The sequence below is a fragment of the Dryobates pubescens genome, chromosome 16 (genome assembly GCF_014839835.1).
Source record: "Dryobates pubescens isolate bDryPub1 chromosome 16, bDryPub1.pri, whole genome shotgun sequence".
NCBI lineage: Eukaryota > Metazoa > Chordata > Aves > Piciformes > Picidae > Dryobates > Dryobates pubescens.
In genome coordinates this window covers 23,347,557-23,358,863 of record NC_071627.1, presented here as the reverse complement: position 1 = coordinate 23,358,863, position 11,307 = coordinate 23,347,557, and the positions used below count along the sequence as shown (strand labels likewise).

At 45.0% G+C, this 11,307-nt stretch overlaps 1 protein-coding gene across 1 annotated transcript; it reads right to left on the bottom strand.

Annotated features, from left to right (window-relative positions):
- Window positions 1-1,848: 1,848 nt before the first annotated feature.
- Window positions 1,849-9,529, bottom strand: NME5 (NME/NM23 family member 5). The gene is made up of 6 exons (XM_054168348.1): window positions 9,449-9,529; window positions 8,137-8,273; window positions 5,657-5,862; window positions 5,195-5,295; window positions 4,092-4,210; window positions 1,849-1,950 (listed from the first exon to the last, which is right to left on the bottom strand). The coding sequence occupies exons 2-6, from the start codon at window positions 8,263-8,265 to the stop codon at window positions 1,879-1,881; spliced, it is 627 nt and encodes a 208-aa protein (XP_054024323.1). The 5' UTR covers window positions 8,266-8,273; window positions 9,449-9,529; the 3' UTR covers window positions 1,849-1,878.
- Window positions 9,530-11,307: the final 1,778 nt, after the last annotated feature.

Genomic DNA, 11,307 nt, shown 5'->3' with positions numbered 1-11,307 from the left:
ATGTACAGATACAGCGAGTCAGGATGGCACCCACACAGTGAAGGTGTCTTTTCTCTTTCTACCCTTCCTTTGGAACAATGTGAACAGCAGTCGGCAACTGAAGGTGTTAGCTCTAATACTGGAGAATCAATCCATGACAGACACACACCTGAGTGACTTCAATGTCTTGCTGCATGGGTTATAAAGGTAACTTTTGCAACATCAGCTGCTTTTGCCCTTTCTCCTGGTAAGGACCCACACATTCTCTGTGGAAGTTCTGATCTTCCACAGGTACAACATAACACAAAACCAAAAATGAAAACTCCAGCAGTAACAGACAGGAGTAACAGACAGGAGATATTTATTGTCAAGCAGCATTGCATCAAAATTAGCAGGCAAATGCCACACTAACTAACAAAATACAGGAGAATGTCTTGTGAATTCACCAGATTTCAGTTTCTGGCATCTTCAAAAAAGAAACTTTTTGGTTCAGCTGACAGGAAACCACAAAGTACAACTGTCCTGTAATAGGAGCAATCAGACACATATGGAGACAATAATTACAGGCAAAATAAATTAGTTATAAGCAGATCTGATTTTTTTTCCCTTCATATTTGAGGCCTTGGGTTGGTTTTTGGTTTGTTTTAATTTCTTCTCCTAAAAGTCCTGGGCTTGATACTGTAGGAACCAGTTTTCTAAATGTTTATTCTCTGGGCTGGCAAAAGTGTTTTGTTCCACTGAGAAGATAAACAACTGGCTTGAAGTTGAATGTTACAGACAGATGAGTTCAGTTTCTGGTAATTGCTCAGGTTGGGGGAGCAAGGTTTTTCATTAAATTATGGAATTGCTTGGCTGGTTAGCATTAGTCAAGCATACTAAGATTTCAGAGTTGTGCAAGTGACATTGTTTTCTCCATCCTAGCCACTCAGACCCTAAGATACAAAGGTTGAGATTAACAGCACAACGGCAGCTCATTCAACAACCCTGCCCCCCCAAACTTCAGCAAAGGTAATGGTGTGGATTTAAGCCATTGCCTGTCGAGCAGCTGGCCCCTAACGCTTTCTCTTTAAACTCTCAAATAGAACACATTGAAGTTCAAGGGTAAACAACCATACAAGGAAAACAACAGAAATCAGCATACCTTTGAAGAGCAGGAGAACAAAAAACAACACCCTTGAGCTGAGCTGCTCCAATTAAGCACCTTTCTTTCAAACAAACGCTGGAAGATAGCATTAGTCCTTGACTGAAATACACCTTCTTGAGACTTCTAGTGGAAATCAAAGGCCGATTTATAATCGCTGTGCCTTTCACCACTAATCTAACTTCAAATAAATCCTCCAAATTACATTGACAAGTGCTCAAGTGACCCATCTTGAAAAAGTGACCTTAGGTCGGTGATGCAAGCAGCAGTTAAAATTCTGAAGGTGCTAATATGCCTCCAGCAACAGAGTTCTAAGTTACTCACAAGTACCTCCCTTCGAAATGGAATTTGTGCCTGATTAAAAAAGTGCTGAAACACAGCTGTTTGACAAGGCAGAGGCCAGCTGTATTGCACTGGGGAGTCTGGGCTAATGTAAATTCTCCCCAGACACCCAAAGCCATAAAAATGAGGAAAACAGCAGTTAAGTCATACCTTGATGGGAGGTTTGCATTTTTCTAGTCAGATGACACCATGGATTTACCATGTAGCTCTCCATTCGCTTTGTCAACAGCAAAGCTACTAGAACTATTAAATCTTGGTTAAGCATAAGTTCATTTATTCCACAAAGAGACAGGGAATTAAGACAGTAACATTTACTTCAGTTAATATGGATTTACATAGCCAAAGGATACACTGAAATGGAAGCATGTATTGGAACGTTTGAGGTGATTTTCATCAAGCTCTCACTCCTGATGCTCTTACTCAGTGATCTGATATTGTACCCTGGGTTTATTAGGGTTGTGTTCAAGCAGCCAGTCAGCAAGCCAAGTCTGTGCAACAAAAAAAAAGATCCAAACATATTCAGTCCTCTGTTGTCTCCTATTGAATGTACAGGACAGTATCAAAAGCATGATTTGAAACCTCAGATACACTCTCCTACTGTGCTGCAAAATGAAGACCTCTCAGAAAAAACACAGACACACAAATAAACCTGGGATTTAAAAATGTTCTTTTAAATCTTCACAGCTTATATTGCTTTTGAACAACTCACAATGACCTTTAGAAAACAACTTTTTTTTCCAGGCAATGTCTGTCTTTGTGTCTGTATAAGAACTTCTGAGCCATACTTCAAATAATCCTAAGGCCTGTTTTAGAATGAGGTTGTGTAATAGGCCTGAAACTGCTTCATGAAATATTACCCCCAACACCACTCAGAGATACTTAATTTCTTCACCATGCATAAAAAGTGCCAGAATTTTGCACTGAAATTACCTCAGAGTACCTAAAACTTAATACATGGTTGCTTTTTGAAATTCATCCTCTAGGTTCTTCCAGCACATTGTACTTACAGAACGTGGGAGGTAGGAATGCTGAGTCCTAACTTCACCCGGCCTTTGGCAAATTAACCCTTTGCCTCGATTTCTCCATTGTAAAGAGCTGTTTTTAACACATCCTTATTTACCTCACAAGGCTGTTGACAACTAGTTTCTGGAATGCTAAGTACCACAAACTTCATACCATGCTGTGAAGTGAAAGAACTGATAGAATAGTAGATCAATAAGGCATGCAACACTTCTTTTATTATCAGGTACAAAAAGAGCCAAGCGCTCACGGGTTAGTCAGCAGAACAGTAAGAACAAGGCAGACATGGAAAGCAAACAAGAAAACAATTCCAAACTGCAATAGCCCTCAGAAAGGCTGCTTGGGAAGAAGAGAAATTTTAAAATAAGTTCTTTCTGTCACAAGGTCACAGATGTTATGGAGAGGGAAGAAGGAGCAAAAGTGGTTTAACTGTAGCAAAGCTACTGGTACTGCTTTACAGCTTTCTTGCAAGCAAAGGAGGAAAGCATGGGCTCCATGAAGCTACCATTAGTTACCACCTAAGTGGCTAGAAAATTGTGCTCAGAATGCTGAGATGAATTGGAAGTAAAAACAAACACCGAGAGAAATGTGACTTAGAAGAGGGGAAAAAAGAAACCAGAGTTTAATATGGCAGAGAGCTGACTCTTGAAGAAGTACTTGTGTCAACAACTTGAACAACACAATAACATTAATCATATTTTCCCAGACAAATGTTGATTTTTAAGGACTGAAAAAAAAGCAAACAAACAAAACAAAAACCACAAGACCAACCAATCAGAGGGAAAAAAACCCAGCCAACCCAAAAAAAAAAACCCACCAAAGGAAAAAACCCCCAACAAACCACAATCAAAAAAGCCAACAAAACAACAACTAAACACCCACCCCCCAAAAAAAACCCCAAACCAACAACCAACACAAGAAGAAATTAGTCTTTCCACAAAGAACTGTAAAAGGAATGTGTGAGAGGAGAGCAAGATGCATCAGCTTGATATCAATAAAGAAGAATTTTCTGTAGGTCAGCTTGCCCCTCCAAGCTAGGTTTCACTCTGAAGAACTATAATGCACTTTCCTGGTGAACTGTAGAGCTAATTAATGCTGTGCAGTCAAACCAACAGCTTAACCTAAGGCAGGATTGACAATATTAATCATAACAATGACAAAAAATAGAGAGCTTTGCTAAGAACTATGGAGAATTTTACTTACCTGTGTTAACTACTACCAGAGTGATCAGCATCTGACCTCACTTAAGGAGTTCTCATATGACAGATATTAATCTCAAACTCACCTCAGAGTAAATAAAGTAAAAAAAAACCCAAAAATGGACATCAGATGATAGCACTCATTTATCTTTCAGCTGTCTGCAATAGCTACATGTTAGAAAGTCATCACCTATACCCCTTGCTGTTTTATTCAAGGCTGATTTCCTTCAGTCCTGACCCTGGTTTCATCAGTTAACAAACCAATCACCTTCTGGCAAGGCAAACCTTATTTGATGAGCTCATCAGCAGGCAGCTAGCAAAGCTCTTGTAACAGGAGTAGTTTTCCTTTACTATTATGAAGTAAATGCATCACAGAGCATAGAACACAACACTGACAGAGTGGTACATACCATGGGATCTGCTGGCTTCTCTTTGCACAGGGCAGTCAGCCCAGCCAGTAAGGTTGGCTTTACATACAGGTTCAAGTAATCCCTGGCTCTCTGGCCAGCTGGAATTGGCTCCAAGATTGCTGTAAAGCATAACCACAGGTGTTGGAAAGCAACTTGTAGAGTGATTTAAAAGGGGCATTCCTTTCAAGGTTGTTTATATGTGAGCTGCTGCTTTCCTTAATAAGTTAATAATACATAATGGTTTTTATAGCTTCTCCCACAACAAATTGCAAAGAAACTCTCTGAACCCCTTCACAATGTCCCTGAGGTAACCTTACTAATTATAGCCAATTATGAAAGGGGAGAAAATCACCTGAGGAGAACTTATGTCCTTGACGATGCGCTGGAGGCAGGGGAGAAACAATATATCCCACACTTAGTACTTTCTCCTTGCAGTGTGAAACTGGCTTCTGAAGACCCTAAAAATCTCAGCTGAAGTCCTGCTTTGACATTAGGGTGAAGACACATGGTTTACAGTGGCTAGGGTTTGTAGGGAAGTGCAACCTCTTGTTTGCAGTTGACAAAATCAGACAAGTTATTCCAGCAGTTTCTCTTGCATCTCTCAAAGAGCAAAGCCATTTTTCACCTGCTACATTACAAACAAGAGATCCTCTCCCAGACTTCCCAGGTTCTATGGCCCACTTCTCTGGCACTTAGCTTTGGAATTGCACTATCCTGTTGAACAGGAATTACTCAGCCTCAGCCCAAGAAGCGGCTAGTCTTCTCAAGCCAACAGGAGCCTCCAGGGCTGACAGTGCCAGAAGGACATGCTAGAGTGTAATGGCTTCCCATTTCCTCTCATTTACTAGCTCAGTCTGCTCTAATTCCAAGACCACAGAGCTTCGAAAAGTGGAAGCAATCCCTGTAATGGCTCTTCAGATGTGCTATGTTTTTCACAGCAGAAAATACCAGCTCATACATAAAGAAACTCACATCCTCATGAAGAAAAACAAATCCAACCTCTTCTAAATCTAATTGTATCTAGAGTCTGGACAGAGACAAGTAATAATGGGGAAGGACACTGTCCTCCCAAGACTGCCAATGTGTCATTTGCACCGTTTTACCTTCTGGAAACATGAATCGAATTTCTCTTTCTGCTGAGGAAATGCTGTGACTGCCATGAAGTGCATTCCTCAGGTCATCAGTCCCATAGATTGCTCTTAAGCTAAAAACAAGAGGGAAAAAATGCTTGGTAGGCAGCTGCAAATCCTTTCCAATTGTCTACACTTTAAGAGCACATAAAATCAATGTTATGTGGAATAACTAACAAGGCATTGGCTTGATTTTGGTTATAGAAAAATATAGGGAGGTACCTAAAATTTATGTTCATGTGTTCAGCATGCTCCATAAAATGAGTGAGCTTTACATGCTAAAAAAACCCACAGGTGAAAAGCTATCTTACACAAAACTGAAAAGAAAACAGGTAAAATTTGTACCTCTACTGTAAAAGGAGAGGAATTCTGGTCTCAATTAAGAGAAGGACAAAATCAGTAAGATTTCCCCGAGGCCAATCAGCAGGTCGTTACCTGTGAGGGTGAGTTCTCCTAGCTCTTAAGCTGTTTGATGGTCCAAGCAATTCCTTCCAGTATGAGACTGCAGAATGTCTGGCAAGAACCATAGCAACTAAAGGTCCAGAACTCATATAGGCTGTTAAATTAGGAAAAAACATTTTCCCATACTGGTCTGCATAGAAGTTGCTACATTGCTCTGGGCTTAACTGGAGCTTCCGTTTCTGTAGAGAAAAAAAAAGAGTGAAAAAACAAGCTTGCCAACTTGAGCTAGCCTGCTACCTCAGGTAGGATCCAGTCCTCTGCTCTAGTTGTATCTTCCAAGTGCACAGCAGGCACCGAATAATGTCCCAGTCTAAAGTGATTCCCCCAGATGTCATCCTCTTTGAGACAGAGTAGCAAAGAGCACAAGTTTTCTTAGTTAATTAAGCAGTCAATCAGGCTATTTGAGTAAGATGTGATTTTAGCCCACACAAACTACAGCATTTCAAGTGCTGGATGACTTAAAGGATAGTCAGGGTACTCTGCAGAAAAAGTGAAGAGCATTACAAGGACAGGCTTTAATTATTCAGCTGCTCCAGCACAATGTTCTACTTTTAAATAATTTTCTCTTCAGCCCACACCATTAATTATGCAATTGTTCTAATTTTCATTCAGTACTCTGGCTTTGTGATTATCACATTAGCTGCCTAGCCTGCAAGCTGCCAGGTTTAGGGTAAATTTGGGAAGTTATGAAGGCATATGGCAGTCCTGAAGAGAAGAAGGGGGGAAAAAAGTGCATTCTTCAAGCCCAGACTTAGGCAAGAGTACCACAAATTCAGATTCTTCATAACTCTGGTGCCAAAAAGTCACTGGAGACATCAGGAAATGCTATAAACATCTTGCCATTAAAACAAAACAAAACAAAACAATAAAGAGAATTAATTTCTTTTGTCTTCTGATACATTTCACATAAACCACAGAATCACACAATTGTGGGGGCTGGAAGGGGCCTCTGGACATCACCCAGTCCAGTTCCTCTGCTATAGCAGGGCACCCACAGCAGCTTGCCCAGGATCACAATGTCCAGGTGGGGCTGGAATCTCTCCAGAGGAGAAGACTCCACAACCTTTCTGGGCAGCCGGCTCCAGGGCTCCAGCACCATCACACCGAAGAAGTTTCTCCTCCTCCTGTGTTCCAGGCTGTGCCCGATGAAACAGCCATTAAAGGGAAGGGAGGAAAGTAAAAGGAACAAATGTCAACAGGGGCGTTTAGAAGAATAAGACAAATCATTACATTTCCAGAAGGGGGAAAAGGAAAGGGAAGGGGGAAAAAAAGGGGGGGCAAGCAAGCAAGAGTTAAAATCATCTCCGGAAGCCCAGTAGTCCCTCGCTCAACGCCACAGAGCCAGAGCCCCTGGCCAAGGGCGCTGCCGCGGGGCCAGACACAGAAGAAGGAGGAAGCGTGAGTGGCAGGTGGCAGAGCAACAGACAGAAGACGAGCAGGAGGCAGGGCAGGAGGAGGAGGAGGAGGAGGAGGAAGGAGGCGGCAGGGGAGGCCCCGGCCGCGCCCCGCCGCCGGTGGCAGGAGCGATAGCACAGCGCCCTCCAGCGGCCGCCACGCCGGTCCCATCCCTGCAGCGAGGCGCTGAGCCGCCGTGGAGCCGGAGGGGTTCAGCATATAGCACGGTCCGGTTATGAACGACAGCTGAAAGCGAGGGAAACCGTCCTGCCAAGCAGGGCACAGCCTTGCCGGCTCCTCACTGAAGAGCCTGGCGGACCCTCGTTTCCAGCACTCTGCTGTATTTCCCAGAATCTGGCTAATTGTACTGCTCCTTCTTGACTGCTCTTACAGAGCGAGTGCATGTGGGCACCCACAAAAGAGGAGTGGGAGAACACATTTCTTATTATCTGACAGCAAATATTAGCTTGATACAATCTGCTGGAAGTCAGACTCCACAGCCTTTCCCAGCAGCATGGGGTCTGGCACCAGTGCTCAGTGCAATGCTCCCATGGCCTCCACATCAGGTCCAAAATGTAAAAGGACAAGATCAGCAAGGCCCTCTTTAAATGAAATATTTATACTACATTTAAATGTCCATAAAGTCCACCTACATGAAAAACAATGGAAACAAAATACCTGAGACTGCAAACTGCCAGCTACCTAATCCAATCAACTCTTTAAGCATCCACCTGGCAGCTGCACACTGTACTGGGACACCAAAGCAATCTGCTCTCCAAAGAGTTCCTTCAGGACAGTCCACGTTATCTGCCACACAGGTTTGTTAGACCTGAGTTTCTCAACAAAATCTGTGTTTTCCCGTGGTCAGAAAAATGCTTGGCGTGCTCTGTTCCATGCCATGCACCAGCATCGACCCTTATGGAACCTGGCAGTGGTGGCTGAGGGCACATGAAACATACAAACTGACTTTTGGGCACACTAGCTTATAGCTACTGGCTTGACTGCTGGAAGCAAAGATAACCATTGCTCTGACTTATAAATTCATCACAGCCTGTTACCTGAAGAATCAGGAATCCTGATCGCAGAATGCACTCCTCTATTTCTTCTTCTTTGTCAACGACATCTGGTTTGATGAGAGCCAGCGTTCTTTCCACAAAAATCTGAGGCTCGGGCATTAACATCTGCATCTCGGCTCCTGAATGAGGAATTCACATGTCCCTTTCATACTGCAAGGACACCAGTTCAAGATATTTGAAGCCTGCCTACTGCACAGCCACCTGTGGTGATATCTACTGTTTTATCCTAGGTTTGGAGAAGGTCACCTCCATTTCACAAAACCCATGTGAGATTTTCCTCTGGGCTAGCCCACAGCCTACAGTTCACCCTCCCATTTTCAGTCTCGGGGTATTTTATGGAAAATGAGTCAAAATGTGCATGCTTATAGCCAACTGCGAAATGCATTGTATATTTCAATAATTAACTCAGAAAACGCATGAGAGAAGTGTCCTGATACACTTTGCTCTGTGCAAGAACGAGCCAGGCTCCACCACATCCTGAATCTGTACTCTCATGCACGAAGAATGCAGTGTGGGACTCATACTTGGACCTATTCCACCTGTAAGCCTCAGGGTATTTCTCAATTGTTATTTAATTCTTATCTTTATGGCACTCGAGACAAAGTGCCAGTTTTCTAGCTGAGAGATCAGGCCATTAGCAAGCTATTAGGATACAAAATTGTTCTGTGAATAGAGAAACTCATGCAGACGGGTTCCTAACAGACTTGTGACCTTATTTCCCCTCTCTTCCCTCTGCCTCCATGCTGCCATTCCAAGGCTCTCTTGATCTGCACCGGACAAGGTACAGGTACACAGCCAGCTGGCCAGCTCACTGCTACACAACCCAGACAGAATTCCTCAGTTCCACCTGCCTTCTCGGTTGGGATGAGTTTTTTCCCCTGCAGCTCTACCTGTGAGACTCCTCGTCTGCTTTCCAATGTGGGGGACCAGTCTGTAGCCTCTGTCAAGGAAGAAAAGAAGGAGAGCTGCGCACAGGGCGGCTGGGGCTGCTTTACCGAGGAACCAGGCTTAAGTCCACGCACAACCGAAGTGCTGGAGCACCCCGTCATGGACACGGACGGCCCCGAGAGCTCCTGCAGGACTCGAGTGAGACCAAAGGAAGCGTCTCTTTCCTCTACTGACCGCTCCCCACCGCCCGACCCAGAGACCGGCTCAGCCCCTCCGACCCTGCGGGAACGGTCACCACGCCACCAGCTCAGGCTGCTCTGCCCCCGCGGCGACTGCGGCCGGTTCCCTCTCCCAGCCCAGCCCGGTACCACCGGGCCTTTCCAGCCGGCAGCGCCATGCCACGCACCTTGCCGCTCCGCCGCCGTTGCTAGGCGACGGCGGGGCCGGCTCGGCGGGCGGGCGCCGGGCGGAGCGGCCACAAGATGGCCTCCGCGCCCCTCAGCTGGGTGGGAGCCGGGTAGGGGCGGACCAAAGATGGCGGCTGGGGAGCGGTGCTCTGCTGGTTGCGGCAGGCCGCTGCCCGCGGATCGCATCCAGAGGCCCAGGGCGGCCGCGGTTTCCGGGCAAATATCAGAGGTCCACATGTGCCTGTTTATGGGCTCCTTGTGTTATACGAGAATAAGGAAGGGGGCAGGGAGATCTATGAGGGAAGCGATCAAAAAAGTCTCTCATTTCCCCATGACAATGAAAGGTTTATGCTGGCTTTACCCCGCACTCGGGACTGCTGAGAGAGGCACGGTCCCACAGCTGATGTTCATAAACCGAGGTAACCGGGAAATAAGAATAAGCACACCAGCACTTCTTGAGGTTATTTACTCTCAATATTTGTTGTGGGAGCACGCACGAGGTTTCCTGTTTACATGCCTGCTCTACACCAGCACGATAAGGAGCTTACAGTACGCTGCCTCACAGCACACCAGATGTACTAACTTGAACCTACAGCTCTCTAATACTGCTTCTCAGCATTTCTGATTGAATTGCAGCCTCCATCCAGCGCTCCTTCGCGTGTATCACAAAACCCAAACATGTAATGAATAGGAAGCAGGCAGCGTTTTTCGAGTTAAACCACAGGACGAGCCATAAACAGCGCTGGGGAAGCCACGTCCCCTGGGGATTTTTACCGCTGTCGTGACAGTATGTTTGCTCCTTGCACAGTCCCCGCTTCCCCATCTCTCTGGGGCTGTACGCAATTACAGCGCAGCCATCACCCACCAGAGGAGATCACGCACGCTGGAACCTGGAAGCCGAAGCGCAGGGCGCTCTGCTATGGCCTCCCGCTCCCCCTGTTTGCCGCGCAGGGCTGCGCACGCTGAGGCCGGCGCTCGGGGGCTGAACGCCTGCCAGCTGGCCCGGCACTATCGGGGTGTGGACCAGCCAGTGGTGCTGATAACCACAGAGCTCCCCTCCCCTTTGGGCCCATCCCCTCTTATTATCAATTTCTCAAAAAAAAAAATTTTGTGAGGTCCAAGGTGCTGTTGTGTGTTCCGCTGGTGAAGTCAGCAGAAATTAACCTTTGCGTTTGAGTCCTTGAGGTGACATTGCCAAAGAGACACAGAGAGGACAGGTATATAGGCTTCAGGGGGGTTATGAAATCAGACTGAAAGCAGATGCAAAGAAGCAAAAAAACCCAACCAAAACAAACAAACCCCAACACAAACCAAACAAAACCCCACCAAATCCACCCCACCACTTTCAGAGCCATAGATGCTGACACTATGTACCCTGGTTAGCAGAGGAAATAGGAAAACTACTGCAAAAGCTGGCTTGAGTCTAAGAAAAATCAACTTTGCCTTAATCTTTGCAATGAGTAATATAAATGATGCAAAACTAGAGACAAACCCCCAAACTATGCAATTATTTCCTTGCAGCCAGTTTGAAGTCTGTGTAAAAATAAACTACTGAAGTTTTTATTCACGTGCCTTCAAAAAAAAATAAAGGTTCTAAGCTCACAAAACTGAGTAATTCAGCTACAAACTTCACTGTGAAAGAAATAAACACCACGTGCCTGTAACAGAAATACTTTAGCCAACATTTAGAAACATCATAAACATTGCAACTGCACAGATACAATGGATAAAAATGTTTTATTAAATAATAATCTGACTGCACCAGTTTTGGGTTTTCCCAGTGTTAATTCAGCAAGAGTTGTTTCTTTTCAAAAGCAATCAACACAAGTCTGCCAGTCCTAGCACAGATACAGCTGTT

Bases quoted from the DNA above. Each gene is read 5' to 3' on its own strand.
- NME5 (XM_054168348.1), bottom strand. From the start codon at position 8,265: ATGCAGATGTTAATGCCCGAGCCTCAGATTTTTGTGGAAAGAACGCTG. The intron at 5,863-8,136 runs GTAACAGGCTGT...TTTTCTCTACAG, and splicing joins CAGGATTCCTGATTCTTCAG to AAACGGAAGCTCCAGTTAAG. The intron at 5,296-5,656 runs GTAACGACCTGC...TCTTGTTTTTAG, and splicing joins AGGAGAACTCACCCTCACAG to CTTAAGAGCAATCTATGGGA.